We start from the raw sequence: 17622 nt of genomic DNA, 5'->3' as shown, positions 1-17622 counted from the left end.
GAGAGTCCAGAGAAGAGCAACAAAAATGATTAAAGGTCTAGAAAACATGACCTATGAGGGAATATTGCAAAAATTGGATTTGTTTAGTCTGGAGAAGAGATGACTGAGGGGGGACATGGTAACAGTTTTCAAGTACATAAAACAGAGGTGAGCAAACTACGGCCCGTGGGCCACATCCGGCCCGTGGGACCCTCCTGCCCAGCCCCTGAGCTCCTGGATTGGGAGGCTAGCCTCCGGCCCCTCCCCTGCTGTTCCCACTCCCCTGCAGCCTCAGCTCACTGCGCCGCCAGCACAATGCTCTGGGTGGCGGGGCTGCAAGGTGTTGCTGGGCAGTGCAGCTGCAGAGCTGTGGCCTGACCCAGTGCTCTGTGCTGTGCAGTGACATGGCTGGCTCCAGCCAGGCAGCACGGATGCCTGTCCTGGCGCCCTGGGTGGTGCAGCTGTGGTGCTGCCAGCCTCTGGTGCTCCAGGCAGCACGGTAAGGGGGCGGAGAGCAGAGGGAGTTGGATAGAGGGCAGGGGAGTTCGGGGTGGTAGTCAGGGGGCGGGGGTGTGGATAGTGGTCGGGGTGGTCGGAGGGCAGGGAAAGGGGGGGTTAAATGGGGGAAGGGGTCCTGGGGCGGGGAAAGTCAGGAATGAGAGGAGGGGTTGGATGGGGCGGCGGGGGGCAGTCAGGGGACAGGGAGGGAGGGATGGATGGGGCACAGCCTCCCCTAACCAGCCCCCCCTAACCAGCCCCTCATACAATTTCAGAAACCCGATGTGGCCCTCAGGCCAAAAACTTTGCCCGCCCCTGACATAAAAGGTTGTTACAAGGAGGAGGGAGAAAAATCATTCTCCTTAACCTCTGAGGATGGGACAAGAAGCAATGGGCTTAATTTGCAGCAAATATGGTTTAGGATGGACATTAGGAAAAACTTCCTAACTATCAGAGTGGTTAAGCGCTGGAATAAATTGCCCAGGGAAGTTGTGAAATCTTCATCATTGGGGATTTTTAAGAGCAGGTTAGATAAACACCTGTCAGGGATGGTCTAGATAATATTTAGTCCTACCATGGATGCAGGGGACTGGAGTAGATGACTTCTCTTGGTCCCTTCCAGGCCTTCGATTCTATGATTCTGTGATGATGTTTTCAGCAATCTAGCCTAAGCACACTTGCCCACAGACAAGTGCATGAGCATGGGCCCCTTGCTGAAATCGTGGGAGTCATAGTGCAGCTCCTTCTGAGCTTGACCACGCCTCCAGCTTCTCAGACAATGTCCCCTTTTCTGACAGCATCTGGGGCCTGTGTGCTTCACTCTGGATTTTGCACAGTACAGCCCACACAAGTCCTGGTTCCCCAGTGCCTTTCACTTTGAGCAGTCACTCACACCTGTGCAAAGTGAATGTAAAACTGCACTGAATCAGAATGGTAGAGGTTGCACACAATCTGCACAGGTGTAAATGACTGCATGAAGTGCAAGGCCCTGGAGAATCAAGCCCCAAAGGTGCATAATAGCACTGCCTTTCCCTGTACTCTATGCAGCTTTTCATAGGGCTGGTGCAATTGCATTCTACTCCTCTACTGCCTGGTACACAAAGGACAGCATGATTGCGATAGTATTGTGGTTGTTGCTTTATATATGTTTCCTGATTGAATTGGTATGTTTTCCCCCCAACCATCCCACCTTCCTCTTTTTCTCTGGGGTCAGAGAGACCTCTGGACAGAGGCTATAAATTTTCTTGTTAAGTTAGAAAATGACAACTATAAATTCTAGAGAGCAGAGTCCCATCACCGCTAGCTTGTTGTCACATCCGCACCATCCAAGTACCATCTCTTTGGCCCATCCCTTTTTCCCTTTTGGTTGGAAATGAGTACAGCTGTTAAAAATGAAAACATGTGAGTCAGAATCCCAGGGTTGCAACAATTACAGTTCTGACTTCCTCTAGCCAAATCCCTTCAAAGTACAAGCAGCAACACAGTCTGGCCCCCTTGTGGTCAAAATGATTAATTTTATACTAAAAAAAGCTTGTGGGTCTGACACGTGCTTAATTTTTCAGCCAACAAAATAGAATTAATTGTATGAGATGTATTGTTACCCTACAGTTTTAATGTCTTGGTGGGTAAGCTGTGACAAAAAGTGTTTTAAGCCAAGATTGTGGAAACAGAGAAATGTTTGGAATCCTGACTGGGACTTTGTTAAAGTTCATGTAGTTAGTTGCAGTCATGATTAGTGAATTATATAGAGGGAAGCACAGGTCTGGGGAAGTCTGGGGAACCCTGGAGTCTATTACCATTTCTGATACTGACCCACTGTATGACTGTGGCCAAGTTGCTTGACCTTCCTAGGCCCAGACTAATTGGAAAATAGGGATAATACTTCCCTACTATCTCTCAGTGGTATTGTGAGGCTTTACTAATTAGAGCTAAAGCATGTAGAACTTACTCATATGCAACTCCTGTTACTTTCAGTGAACGGTTTGAATGAGTAAAGCCATTAGGTTGTACAGTGTTGGCACAGCTGGTTCTGTACTCTCTGCTCCCCATCTTGGTGTAGGGGACAGAGAGCTGGCATCTCAGATGTGGGCACAGTGCAGCGTGCCCCACCAGATTTGCTGCTGGTGATGTAATTTAGAGCAGCTTAGGGCTGTTCTTCATTATGCCAGGGTTTCAGGCTGTATATGGCTCAGGTTCACAGATGTGGAAAGGTAGCTTAAACACTTTCCCCATACCCTCTCCTCAGCTTTGCTGAGTGTAAACTTAACAGTTGGAAGTTTGCTCTTCCATAGTGACTTTGATACAAGATCTCAAAGTATTATTATTGTTTATAATGCAGTAATGCCAAGGTTCATGGCCCTGTTGTGCTAGGCACTGTACAGACATGACTGTGTATTACTACAAGGGGATTGCCAACCCCAGATGTTTGAGTTCATGTTTAGTTTAGATTGGCATCCAAAAACTTAGCTGTCTGTCTGAACTTCATTGTCTGTGTAGTGGTCCGTGGCCGTCCCTCCCTGTCAGTCTCGGAAGGAGGCCATGCCCCCTCACAACAGTGTGCAAAACGGGGCTGGAAATAGTGCAAGAACAGTCTCGTTCTCATAGCTGATCAGCACTTTCATTCTCCAACCTTGGATGAAAATGAGGAGTGAAGAGGCAATGTGAAAGTGAGAAAAAGCAATGGGAAATGTTAACCAAATGTTTTCAACACTCAAAAATAGTTCCATTCCAGTTCTGGGCAGTCTTCTCCAAACTGGTTAGCTTATTCCTATGCTTAAGATGCAGCAACAGGGGAAAAGAGCTTGCTCTCATGGAATGGCTTCAACCCAGAGAGACGCTTCAGGGTCTATAAGGACCTTTGCTGTGAATCTATTGATTTTGGGGACCTTTTAAGTGTCATAGCTTAACTCTGGTTTCATTTTAAAAAAATTCTTAGGTTGTTTCTTTTTTTCCAGCTTATTTGTATGAGCTATGAGGTCTGCCCTTGGTGCATGTGCAGAGCCCCCACTAATCCATAGAATTTTCCTACATAGATGAAAAGTAGCATACATTCATATAAGAGATTTTACAGACAAGACTCATGTATTCATTCCCCAGCCTTCCTCATAAAACTTATTTATAAATATTAATGTCTTAAAAAAAACCTAGCAAAACTAATTCCAGTGGAATAAACATTCTTCCCCTTCCTCTTATTCACGTCTCTCATCCCCCTGTGTGCACATTAGGATTAGAACTATTTATGCTGAAAGTATCCTGTCTTGAAAAGGGGGAACTAAGTAATGCAACTTCATAATCTCCTCAAGATGGTAATCCTCACAGAAGTGGTACTTATCCATTGGGAAGGCCACAGCTCTTTTGGTTCTCAAAGAATCTTGGCAAAGTGCTGTCTTAGGCCCAGACCCCTATCCAAGCACAGAGCTCAAGCAGTTGGATTGTGCTATGGAATTTCTCCAGGGCTAGAGAAGAGGGAATATTTCCCATGGGTCTTGGAGAAAATACACCCACTATATGGCTGCTACTCCATTTGCATCTCCCATGTGAAGGGAACAGCCAATGGACCAAAGTAGCTGATATATTCATGACAGAACAGTTCATTGCAGCTATCTTGAAAGTGCTTTGTGGGGTTGGACAGAGAGCAGAGACAATAGCATGTGATGTAACTTGCACTCTGTGACTGGTCATCTACAGTTTACAAAGAGCAAATACTCCAAACTCTCAACCTTGTCCATACCGCAGCCCCCTTTTGCACACTAGAACCTCCCCAGGACTCCTTCTCATGTAGCAATATATGGAGGCCAGGGTGGCCATGAACTGCAGGTGTAAGCAATAGTGGCAATGGATAGTTACCTGACAGGATATGTCTGTATAAAGTGTTCAGCAAATAACCTTGAATAATAGACTAGTTGTATAAAAATAGTCTTTGCAGGTAATGCATGAAAAAAGGAGGTCCTTAATTATCTAATTTGCCCATTTCATTGTTACAATACGTATAGGAAAAATTATCTTGACAAACTCCTAACTACTCTGCCTAGGATAAAAGGTATGTTAAAGTTAGCATGTGTTACCTAACATAATGAAGAGTGTAATGTTAGCACATATTAGCTCTTGCATACTAACACACTTAAAAAGTCTAGTGTAGACAAGGCACACTGCTCTCAAAACGTTAAGATGGTTGTTAGTCTTAACACGCATGAATAGCACTGTGTCTTGTGTACACTAGACTTTTTAAGTGTGTTAGTGTGTAAGAGCTAACATCACACCTCTAAATTCTAGTCTAGACAAGGCTTGAAAGAAGATTGTGCCAGAGCATTCAGAAATTAGAGCTTGAGTAGAAACATATAAAATAGAATCAAAAAGAATCTTTAAAAACACTCAGCACTCTTTTACCAGTCAATTAATTTTGTTATTTCTTTTTTCTTTAGATTTCCTCAAGCAGACCACATTTGAAGTGCAGGCATTTTTAGAAGCCGTCCAGTTCTTCCGTCAGGAGAAAGGCCACTATGGGTCTTGGAAAATGATAACTGGCAATGAAATTCAGGTACAACAGAATCTCCCTTTCTTTGTCCATGGTGGTGTTTGAGCATGGTGGAGGTAGTGAGAAAATGAAAGTTTTTTGAAGGAAACCTTGAGTAAAAAAATATCCAAGATATTTATATCTGTAAACAGACACAGAGCATGTACACCAAATTTATTCAGTGTTCTATGCTATGAATTTCCACTGCAAGTGGAATGTAGTTACAAAATGTAGTTACAAAATGAGAGCCCAATCCTGCTAATGCCAGTCAATGTGCATAGGGCCCAAATCCTGCAAAGACTTATGCTGGTGTTTTAACTTTATGCACTGTGAGCAATCCCACAGGACTACTTGCTGTGCATATAGTTAAGCACCTGTGTAAGCCTTTGCAAGATCTGGGGAGCATAGTGTTAGTGTTGTGAGTAGTTTCACTGAAGTCAGTGGGACTAAGAGTAGTAAACGCCTACTCATTGGCTATGTCTACACTTACAGCGGCTGACATACACTGCACATCACCCTAGCACAGGTGTAAATAGCCATGTAGACAGTGAGGCACTGCTTTGGCAAGTAAAGATACATCAGGTCAGAACCCTAAACTGCTCTCTACAGCTGTATATACCCTACTCAGCTCTCTATGTGCCCAAGCTGTGCATCTCACATATGAATTGCTATTTTTAGACGTGTAGGATCTTGCTGCTGGAACCTTTCCCTCCAGCAGCAGAGCCTTTCCTTGCTTCAGAGAAGTGCCGGAGCCTTTCCCTGCTGCCTTCTTTCTGCCAGAGCCTTTCACTGCTGTGTGTAGCTATACACTGCAGTGTGGACACAGCCTGCTTTTCACTGCTGTATGTAGCTACGTGAACTCTACATGCTGCCACCAGTGTAACAAGGCCTGTATCAAGTGTTTGCAGGAATGGGCTCTGTTTCTGTCCCTTCCCATTGCAGTTTTGCAGGTAAAATACTTTCTTTTCCCTGTTGGTACTGATTACATTAATAACTATACTAGTTTCCAATCGCCTTCTGTCTAGTGCCTCCAGATGCCCCTACAGAGGTACATGCTGTCACGCAATATATTTTATGGTGCTGAAATTTTTAAAATGCGCTGTCTAGATTGCAGGAAATTAAATATTATGTGGTTAATTAAAAATTCCCCGGGGAGATGCCTACTAGGAGGTTTTCAGTTGCTATTGCTCAGTGAACCTTGAATTGCACCTGTTTCTTTCCATACTGTAGAGTGGGTGTTTTCAAAATGGGTGATTTACCATCAGAAGAAGCCGTTTGCAAGCTGGTAACAACTTCTACAGTTGGGCCATTAGGAGGTGTTTGAAAAGGGGCTTAGATATATAATATAAAAAACAGTGCAACAGCTGAGTGAAATACCACAGCAGCCAATAGTAATACTTAGGATTGGAAGGATTAGATTTTTATTGGTCAATGTCAATTTCACTGTAAACTGAAAAAATATTTCCAGCAATAAGAATCAAAATTTACAGATAGGCAAGGTAAGAAAATACTGCTTGAAAACTTACAAGAGTTTGATTTAAGGATATTTACTTCGTTTATTTTGATGTGTGATGTTGTGTTCTAACAGTTATATAGCTTCAGCTTTTTGAATCTCAACATGTACTCTCATTAAATAATTATTGCCCAAATCCCACCGCCATAGTTTCCCACAATTGTGAAAAATTAAATAGATAAAAAGAGGAAAATGCTGAAAAATAAATGTTGATATCTGTCAGAATTATTATTTTTTAAAATCAAACTCTGCCAAGCCTAATAATACCTGTAATCATAAAAAAAATGTGTTGCAAAATATATACAAATTTTATTTTGAAATGAGGATAAGGAAAATTTTTTTTTACCCATTTATGTAAGTTTAATTTGTTGAGCAATAAAGGATATTTGGGGAAAACAAGTTTATGTTTACAGCCTGTAATGAGCTGGAAAGTGCTCTCACCCTCCACCATCTCCCCCAGCTCTCCACCTATTATCCTAAACTTCTGTTTTGGTTCTGAGCATAGCGCCAGCTCCCACTGGGCTTGCCATAGCCCTAGCTCGGTAAAACTACTGGTGGGCCAAATCCTGATATCCTTTACTCAGGAAAAGATGCCATTGTTAACAGTGGCAGTAAATAAGGACTGCAGAGTTTGACTGGTTCCAAAACTGTCTATAGGCCTTTGCATCTCATTGTCTACAATTTTATATTAAAAATGCTTTAATGTAATATCCAGGGAGTAGAGAAAGCGCCTGTATTTCCAAATTATTGTGACATAAATGACTAGCCTAAGAATCAAAAGCCTAAAAGAAATTTCAGGTCTACTACTTGGTGCCAGCCACCCCTCTCCATGGCAAAGTATGCACAGAAGAGCAAGGGTTGGAATAAGCCCTGAAACCAACAGAAGTAGGAGCACCAGTTTAGAAGCATGGTCAGCTTCCCAGGAGCCTGCAGAAGCTCCGCTGCAAGACCCTACTGTGTCTTGAGTATTGCAAGTTCCAGGGAAGAGATGAAGGTGAGGATCTGCCACTTTACACATTGTGTTCCTCTCTGGGCAGAAATTCACATGGAAGGCATCACTATTGTCCCCTTTCCAAAATGTGCACTGGATGTGGGATTGGAACCTAGGGCTTAAGTTGCAGCGAAGGGACCCAATAACACCACTGCCATTCTAATGGTGGAGAGGGGAGCCTAGAGAACAGCACAGAGGAGCAGGCCCACCTCCAGGATGTGTAAGGTTGGTGTCAGATTTCCGCAAGACTCCTTAGTCTCTGGGGTTTGAAAATCTTTTCTTTGCCCCTCTGCAATGCTCCAAACACCCGTTCCCCCCCAGGGGAGAATGGAACACCAGGTACCTGCAACTCTTGGAGAATCTCTTTAGTATGCTTTTCCCCTCCTTCAGGAAGAAGCTTTTAGTCTTGGGTGGATAAACTAGTAGATACTGCAGTTACTGTGACAAATGGCTGAAACAGAGCACTGCATAGCAACAACCACACTGGAACAAGCCAATGTTCTGCCTCATACAGCACTTAAAATGGATGGCTAAATTTAGGCTCCTAAGTCCATACTTGGGCATCTAAAATAAATGGCTTGGAACACTGCTGTGAGTTGCATAACTCCAATGAGTTCACTGGCATTATTCCAGATATATTTCAGTATAACTAAGAGAGAATCTGGCCCCTGATTATTTTTTTCCCCTAGAAATGCTGAGCTTTCAGCAGCTCTCATTGACTTTAGTGCCAGCTGCTGCGTGTTCATCACCCTTGAAAATCATGCTACTCATAGGGAAAATGTAGGGGTCCATTGAAGAATTTGTGATTCAGGGTTTTGTCCTCGCTAACCAGAATAATTCTGATAGTCTGCCTTGGAAAACTGTGGAAGATGTGGAAACTGGATGAAAATGTATAAGTAGGGCTTAAATTCTTAGAGTATTTCTTGGAGATCCCATGCTCCCTCCACCCCAACATCCTATTAAAAACTCAAAGTAAATGCTTTGAGTTTTTAATAGGATGTTCTCAAAGTAAATGCTTTGACCAAGTATAATAATTCTTTTAGGCAAATGTCCAAGCTAGGTGAATGGTTTGGAACAACCAGACTAGAAGTTTGTTGCTCTTTAAAAAACAAAAAACTGCAGAATGCTAGTTAATACGTTCATCCTGATTACTTGTTATGACACACAGTATTGCCAGTATTGACTGAAGCTGTCCTTAACTTATCCTGTTCTGCTTAGGTATTGCAATATATGTACATAGGCTTGGAAGGAATAGATTTTTATCAGTAAATGTTATGTGACAAAGTCAGGCCCAACGGCTGCAGGAGGGTCTGGGAAAACAGGTATGTTAGCCCTAGACTGCTTAAGGCCCTTTTCCCTAAAAGCTGGGAAGGGGTTACTTCAGGTCAGTTAGGGACACCTGAGTCCAATTAAGGGCTGCCTGAAACCTGTTAAAATCTTGCTCCTGGTGAGAGAGAGAGAAACTGCTGCAAGGCTGGAGGCAGCAGGGAGAAAGGTTTCTCCAGTGTGAGAGACTGCGCTCCTCCCCATAGGGGAGACACCCAAAACTCAGTGCCTGTTTAGGGGAAGGACTGACACCTGGAGCCAGCGACAGGACAACACCTGCCCCAGTGAGGGGGCCAGGGAAAGGTATTCCCCTTTTGTTTTGGGGCGTTATAGACTTTTTCCCTTTGTTTGGCAGAGGAGCACTCCTCAGGCCTGCCCTGAGGCCTACCAAGAAGGCTCCGAGAAACAAACCCCAAAGACGGAAGACACACACGCTCCAGAGTGGGGGGCTGATTTACCCCAGGCCCTGTCCCTGCCAGAGGAGGGAGCGCTAAGTCTGGTGAGGCAGAAGGGGTGCCTTGCCACAGTTTATAAATACTGATTTCTCCATATGTGCACAAACTGACAAAAAATACTTCCATCAATGATCATCAAAATTTACAGATAGGCAAAGTAAGAAAAATGCTGCTTGAGAGCTTACTAGAGTTTGATTTAAGGATATTTACTCTGTGTGTTTTGACATGATGTTGACAATATGTGTTTTAAAAGTTATAAAACTTTAACTTTTTAATCTCAGCATTTCTGTCATTAAATAATTGTCTGATCCTCCTCCCATAATTACCTGTGACTGTGAAAATTTAAATCAATAAAAGTCTATACAGATGCTTAAAAATGAACATCAGTATCTGTTGAAATTTTTTTTTTAAAAAAGATCAATTCTGCCAAGCCTATGTATACAGTAAAACAAATACTCAACATCTCCCACTGACATATGAAATATTCTTGTGCACCCTTAAAATTCCCTGGTTACGTTTTTGTTTTGTTGCTTACATCATTTTATAAAGATAAATGGGATTGTTGACAGTACAAAATTGTCTGCTTAAGTATTAAAAAGGCATGACAAATACAAAAGGTAAAGGAATACTTTGTGGGGTCCTGGGTTGAGGGCTGTGGCAGTAAAAGCTTGAGTTGCTGTAGGTCTACCTATTAGGCTTGATTCGCTACTGTGCTACTCTGGTTTTACACTGATGTAACTCCACTAATCAATGATACACCAGTGTAAACTGGAGTCATACAGTGGTGAATGAAGCTCATTGTTTTTGTAAAAGTTAAATCAATTATTGGTCTTCGAGCGATTGCTCATATTGATTCCAATTAGGTGTGCGTGTGCTGCAGGCACCGTTGTCAGAAAGTTTTTCCCCTAGCAGCACCCATCAGGTCAGCTGTGGAACCCTCTGGAGTGGCGCCTCCATAGTGCTCTGTATATGACCCTGCTGACCCAGCAGCTCCTCAGTTCCTTCTTACCGCCAGTGATGGTCGTTGGAACTGTGGCGTCTTGCTCAGCAAGCTCTCCATGTTTCCCTAGCTTCTATCTACTTTAGTGTTTGTCTTCCTTAGTCAGTTTAGTTAGTGTTGTGTTAATAGTTCGCTGTTGGTAGTGGGGGGTTCCCCTCCAACCTGACCGCACTCTCCCTGGGGATTCAGGGCATGCTTAAGTCCCAGGGCATGCTTAAGTCCCAGGGGTTCAAACCCTGCAAGAAAAGGTGGGGGAGTAGCACTGTATGTAAGGGAGCAGTATGACTGCTCAGAGCTCCGGTACGAAACTGCAGAAAAACCTGAGTGTCTCTGGATTAAGTTTAGAAGTGTGTGCAACAAGAGTGATGTAGTGGTGGGAGTCTGCTATAGACCACCGGACCAGGGGGATGAGGTGGATGAGGCTTTCTTCCGGCAGCTCACGGAAGCTACTGGATCGCATGCCCTGATTCTCATGGGTGACTTTAATTTTCCTGATATCTGCTGGGAGAGCAATACAGCGGTGCATAGACAATCCAGGAAGTTTTTGGAAAGCGTAGGGGACAATTTCCTGGCGCAAGTGCTAGAGGAGCCAACTAGGGGGGGTGCTTTTCTTGACCTGCTGCTCACAAACCGGGTAGAATTAGTGGGGGAAGCAAAAGTGGATGGGAATCTGGGAGTCAGTGACCATGAGTTGGTTGAGTTCAGGATCCTGACACAGGGAAGAAAGGTAAGCAGCACGATACGGACCCTGGACTTCAGGAAAGCAGACTTCGACTCCCTCAGGGAACGGATGGCCAGGATCCCCTGGGGGACTAACTTGAAGGGGAAAGGAGTCCAGGAGAGCTGGCTGTATTTCAAGGAATCCCTGTTGAGGTTACAGGGACAAACCATCCCGATGAGTCGAAAGAATAGTAAATATGGCAGGCGACCAGCTTGGCTTAATGGTGAAATCTTAGCGGATCTTAAACATAAAAAAGAAGCTTACAAGAAGTGGAAGGTTGGACATATGACCAGGGAAGAGTATAAAAATATTGCTCGGGCATGTAGGAATGTTATCAGGAGGGCCAAATCGCACCTGGAGCTGCAGCTAGCCAGAGATGTCAAGAGTAACAAGAAGGGTTTCTTCAGGTATGTTGGCAACAAGAAGAAAGCCAAGGAATGTGTGGGCCCCTTACTGAATGAGGGAGGCAAACTAGTGACAGAGGATGTGGAAAAAGCTAATGTACTCAATGCTTTTTTTGCCTCTGTTTTCACTAACAAGGTTAGCTCCCAGACTGCTACACTGGGCATCACAAAATGGGGAAGAGATGGACAGCCCTCTGTGGAGATAGAGGTGGTTAGGGACTATTTAGAAAAGCTGGACGTGCACAAGTCCATGGGGCCGGACGAGTTGCATCCGAGAGTGCTGAAGGAACTGGCGGCTGTGATTGCAGAGCCATTGGCCATTATCTTTGAAAACTCGTGGCGAATCGGGGAAGTCCCGGATGACTGGAAAAAGGCTAATGTAGTGCCAATCTTTAAAAAAGGGAAGAAGGAGGATCCTGGGAACTACAGGCCAGTCAGCCTCACTTCAGTCCCTGGAAAAATCATGGAGCAGGTCCTCAAAGAATCAATCCTGAAGCACTTGCATGAGAGGAAAGTGATCAGGAACAGCCAGCATGGATTCACCAAGGGAAGGTCATGCCTGACTAATCTAATCGCCTTCTATGATGAGATTACTGGTTCTGTGGATGAAGGGAAAGCAGTGGATGTATTGTTTCTTGACTTTAGCAAAGCTTTTGACACGGTCTCCCACAGTATTCTTGTCAGCAAGTTAAGGAAGTATGGGCTGGATGAATGCACTACAAGGTGGGTAGAAAGCTGGCTAGATTGTCGGGCTCAACGGGTAGTTATCAATGGCTCCATGTCTAGTTGGCAGCCGGTATCAAGTGGAGTGCCCCAAGGGTCGGTCCTGGGGCCGGTTTTGTTCAATATCTTCATAAATGATCTGGAGGATGGTGTGGATTGCACTCTCAGCAAATTTGCGGATGATACTAAACTGGGAGGAGTGGTAGATACGCTGGAGGGGAGGGATAGGATACAGAAGGACCTAGACAAATTGGAGGATTGGGCCAAAAGAAATCTGATGAGGTTCAATAAGGATAAGTGCAGGGTCCTGCACTTAGGACGGAAGAACCCAATGCACAGCTACAGACTAGGAACCGAATGGCTAGGCAGCAGTTCTGCGGAAAAGGACCTAGGGGTGACAGTGGACGAGAAGCTGGATATGAGTCAGCAGTGTGCCCTTGTTGCCAAGAAGGCCAATGGCATTTTGGGATGTATAAGTAGGGGCATAGCGAGCAGATCGAGGGACGTGATCGTTCCCCTCTATTCGACATTGGTGAGGCCTCATCTGGAGTACTGTGTCCAGTTTTGGGCCCCACACTTCAAGAAGGATGTGGATAAATTGGAGAGAGTCCAGCGAAGGGCAACAAAAATGATTAGGGGTCTGGAACACATGAGTTATGAGGAGAGGCTGAGGGAGCTGGGATTGTTTAGCCTGCAGAAGAGAAGAATGAGGGGGGATTTGATAGCTGCTTTCAACTACCTGAAAGGGGGTTCCAAAGAGGATGGCTCTAGACTGTTCTCAATGGTATCAGATGACAGAACGAGGAGTAATGGTCTCAAGCTGCAGTGGGGGAGGTTTAGATTGGATATTAGGAAAAACTTTTTCACTAAGAGGGTGGTGAAACACTGGAATGCGTTACCTAGGGAGGTGGTAGAATCTCCTTCCTTAGAGGTTTTTAAGGTCAGGCTTGACAAAGCCCTGGCTGGGATGATTTAACTGGGAATTGGTCCTGCTTCGAGCAGGGGGTTGGACTAGATGACCTTCTGGGGTCCCTTCCAACCCTTATATTCTATGATTCTATGATAAGTCCTCCAAAAAGCCTATGCCAGTGGGCAACCCCCATGACACTTGCTTAAAGTGTCTGGGAGAAAAGCATCAGGCAGATAAGTGCAGGATTTGCAAAGGGTTTTGCCCAAGAACAAAAAAGGAGCAGGATTTTAGACTGAAGCAGCTCCTTATGGAGGTGGTACTTAGACCACAACCAGCAATGATGCTGCAGGACCCGGGACCAAGTGCATCGGTGTGTAGTGCCCTGGCATTAGTCACGGAGACAGCACCGTGGAAGGACTGTGGACGAGACCTGCAACACCGCCGCTCTCCGGTGTGGAAACAGTCAGAGACAATTCCGCACTGGTTCCATACCCCGGGTTAGAAATGGCACCAGAAACAAGGGAGAAGTGGTTCCCCGACTTCAGGACCCACCTCCTCAGAACTGGCCAATGGGGTGCATCCCAGGGAGGAGCACCCAGTGCCAAAAACTTCAGCGCAGGCACTGTCGACTTCGGTTCTGCAAGGGGGACCACTGAGTCAGGTGAATTGGACTCACCGTGTCAGGTGGTGGAGGAGGTACAACAGCCTTCCACCCCAGACATATCAGAGGCCACGAGAGACCTCATAGACATGACGGCACCATGGTCCCTGGCCCTTCGCGCCAAGCCTCTGATGCCACAGCGTGTGGCACCGTCCCGGAGAAAACCTGCAGTGCTCTTCCCGTCGGCACCACCACCAGAGACGAAATACTGCTCGGAGTCCCGGCGCCGATCAGACTCGCGGCACTGATCGCATTCACGGCACCAGTCCCACCGCTCCAGGTCCTGCCAGCGCTCCTGTTTGCAGTGTCGATCGCTGTTGTGCAACAGGTCCTGTTCCCGGCACAGTCCATCTCGGGACGGTTCCGTGTCATCGCGCAGACCCTGCTCGCAGCACCGCTCCCCAGCCTTGCGGCACTGCTCCCTGGCCCAACAGCGCTCAGCACCACTCTGGCCCTCGCAGTCTACGTCCCCGTCTTTGGGCCCGGAGATGGGGTCTAAATATTTGGAGCGGGCCCGATGCAAGTCGGCATGGGGCAGACTAGACATAGGTGTGGCACCCTGGCCCGCGCAGTGGCAGATGCCAGCGCAGTGGCCATTTTGGACCCCTTTGGCATACCACCAGGCCCAGGGCACCCAGTCCAGTGGTTACCGTTTGGTGGTGTCCGAGGCGAGGGTCCCAGAGGCAGCAGCCAGTCATCCCACCCTGAGGGGTGCGGAGGAATTACCAGTCCTACCACCTTCTCCGGAACCCACCCCTGTTCCTGAGCCTGACCTTGGGGTGGCTGACCCTGGATTAGAGGCAGGACAAGAGGTACCAGAGGACCAGGATGGTCAGGAGGACCCAGTTTACCGTCTAGCCTCCTCCTCTTCCTCCCTGGACAAGGCTGTGGCTGGCACCTCCACCTCCAGGCCTCCCCCTATAGATAGCCAGGCCCACTAGGAACTCCTATGCAGGGTGTCATGAAATATGAACCTGCAGGTCGAAGAGGTGGTAGAGTCCGAGGACCCCATGATGGATATCCTGGCACCGAAAGAGCCACCCTAGATGGTCCCATCACTCATCAAAACTATCCAGGCCAATGCAAAGACTCCAGCCTCCGTCCCTCCCACTGCCAAGGCAGTGGAGAGGAAATATTTCATCCCTACTGAATGCCTCTGAATACCTCTTCACACACTCGCAGCCCTGTTCCCCAGTGGTGGCTGCAGTGGATGAGAAGAAGAGGCAGGGACAGCAAGCTCCAGCACCTAAGTCCAAGGACGCCAAGTGCCTGGATTTATTCGGACACAAAGTATACTTACAATTTAGGATTGCTAATCAGCAGGCAATCCTGAGTAGATACAACTTCAACTCCTGGAACGTGATGCTGAAGTTTAAGGAATTGATACCAGCAAAGCCCAAAGAGGAGTTTGGGGCTATTATCAAAGAGGGCAAGGCAGTGGCACGGACCTCTTTACAGGCCGCACTGGACGCTGTGGACTCAGTAGCGCACACCTTGTCCTCAGGAATCACCATGAGGTGTAGCTCACTGCCGGAGGCCTTGGGGCTTCCGCCCAAGGTTCAACAAACTATGCAGGACCTGCCTTTCGATGGGGTTGGTCTGTTTGCTGAACAGACAGACTCCAGGCTGCATAGCCTAAAGGATTCCAGGGCTACAATGAAATCCTTGGGTATGCACACCCCGGCAACCCAAAAAAAGCCCTTTAAGCCCTAACCATAGCAACAGCGGTCATATCCTCCTTGGCTGAGGCAGGATCCCTACAGACGCTGGGGCAGAAATGGCTAGTGCAAACCCCCCCATCCTCTGTCTGGGCAGGACCAGGGCTCAACTAAACCTTCGTCAGGCTCAAAGCAGTCATTTTGAAGGTGTGCCCGAGGACGGAGCACCTGTCTCAGCACCAGATCCTTCCCCATGTTTTCTGAACCGTCTATCCCACTTCTACCGTGCTTGGTTCCAAATAACATCAGACAGTGCTGGGTTCTTCACACGGCAGGGGTGGGTTACTCTCCAATTCTGCTCCTCCTGTCCCTCCCACCCCCCTTCCCTGTCCCTCTTCAGGGACCCTTCTCATGAGCAGCTCCTTATCCAGGAGGTGCAGTTGCTCCTCACCATAGGAGCGGAGAAGGAGATTCCTCAGGAGCTATGGGGAAAGGGATTCTATTCCCGTTATTTCCTAATCCCCAAGACAAAGGGGGTCTCAGACCCATTCTAGACCTATGAGGACTCAATGAATTCACGGTGAAGTTGAAGTTCCGTATGGTCTCCCTGAGCACGATTATCCCTTCCCTGGATTCGGGAGACTGGTACGCCACCCTCAACATGAAAGACGTGTACTTTCAAATAGCCATTTGCCCCACGCACAGACAATTTCTAAGTTTTGTGGTCGACCACAAAACTATCAGTTCATGGTCCTCCTATTTGGTCTGTTGACAGCCACCCGAGTTTTCACCAAGTGCATGTCAGTCGTAGCATCTTCCTTCGCAACAGACAGATGCAGGTACACCCCGACCTCGACGACTGGCTACTCAAGGGGTGCACTAGGGAGCAGGTGGAATCTCAGATCCAGTTTGTCAGATCCACATTTGAGAGACTGGGCCTGCTCCTCAATGTGAACAAGTCAACCTTGTCTCTGACCCAGAGAATAGAGTTCATCGGAGCAGTGCTGGACTCGGTGCAGGCAAGAGTGTTTTTGCCAGACACACAATTCCAAGCCATGTCAAACATCATTCAAGGCCTCAGGCGATTCCCGACCACTACTGCAGGGGGTTACCTATATCTCCTTTGCCACGTGGCAGCCTGCACTTATGTGGTCTGGCATGTCAGGCTGAGGCTCAGACCCCTGCAAGCGTGGCTTGCGTTGGCCTATTGCCCGGGACGTGATAACCTGGACTTAGTAGTGACAGTACCAGAGCACATACTCAAGTTCCTTGAATGGTGGCTCGACCCTCAAGATGGTGTGCGAGGGAGTCCCCTTCAACAGCCCCGAGCCCTCCTCGTCCCTGGTAACGGATACATCACTACTGGGTTGGGGGTGCGCATTTGGGAGATCAACAAACACAGGACCTATGGTCTCTGGATGAGCTCTCCCTTCATATCAACGTCAAGGAGCTCAGGGTGGTACGCCTACCATGCCAAACTTTTTGGGCCCAGCTGTAAGGCCAATGCGTGGCAATAAGGACAGATAACACCACTGCCATGTTTACATCAACAAGCAGGGTGGAGCCCATTCCTCCCCTCTGTGTCGAGAAGCCCTCAGGCTCTGGGAGTTCTGCATAGCCTACTTCATTCACCTGGAACTACCTTATCTCCCAGGGGCTCAGAACAACCTGGCAGACCACCTCAGCAGATCGTTCCGCAATCACGAGTGGTCCGTCTGTCCAGATGTCATATACTCCATCTTCCAAAGGTGGGGGTTTCTCCAGGTTGACGTGTTTGCCACCCACAGCAATAGGACGTTCCCAATGTTCTGCTCCTTCCAGAATCACAGCCCGGGCTCCATCACAGACATGTTTCTGCTACCCTGGGGAGGCTGCCTGTTGTATGCCTTTCCCCCATTCCCTCCTGTGCACAAGGTCTGCAGGGACAGAGCGAAGGTAATCCTGGTGGGCCCCAGCGTGGCCTCGACAGCACTGGTACACCACGCTCCTAGAACCGTCAATGGGCTCCCCAATTCCATTGCCATTCCACCCTGACCTGATCACTCAGGACCATAGTCACCTGCTCCACCCAGACCTCAAGTCCCTCCATCTCCTGGCTTGGAAGCTTCATGGTTAAATCCCATGGAACTTCTCTGCTTGGAACCTGTAAGGGAGGTCCTGCTTGGCAGCAGGAAACCACCCACCAGGGCCACTTATCTTGCTAAGTGGAAAAGGTTCACTTGCTGGTGTGCCCAGCGATCTACACCTCCACTCCAGGTGCCTATACCACT

At 47.2% G+C, this 17622-nt stretch overlaps 1 protein-coding gene across 1 annotated transcript in view; it reads left to right on the top strand.

Moving 5' to 3' along the window:
* The window catches only part of NIBAN1 (niban apoptosis regulator 1), a 131999-nt gene that overhangs the window by 94135 nt on the left and 20242 nt on the right, over positions 1-17622 (top strand). Inside the window, exon 6 of the mRNA XM_048861777.2 lies at positions 4899-5014. Within this exon, the coding sequence (XP_048717734.1) occupies positions 4899-5014 (116 nt within the window). The remainder of the gene's footprint in view (positions 1-4898; positions 5015-17622) is intronic.

The sequence above is a fragment of the Caretta caretta genome, chromosome 8 (genome assembly GCF_965140235.1).
Source record: "Caretta caretta isolate rCarCar2 chromosome 8, rCarCar1.hap1, whole genome shotgun sequence".
In the NCBI taxonomy this organism is placed as follows: domain Eukaryota; kingdom Metazoa; phylum Chordata; order Testudines; family Cheloniidae; genus Caretta; species Caretta caretta.
This window is presented reverse-complemented; position numbering and strand designations above follow the sequence as displayed.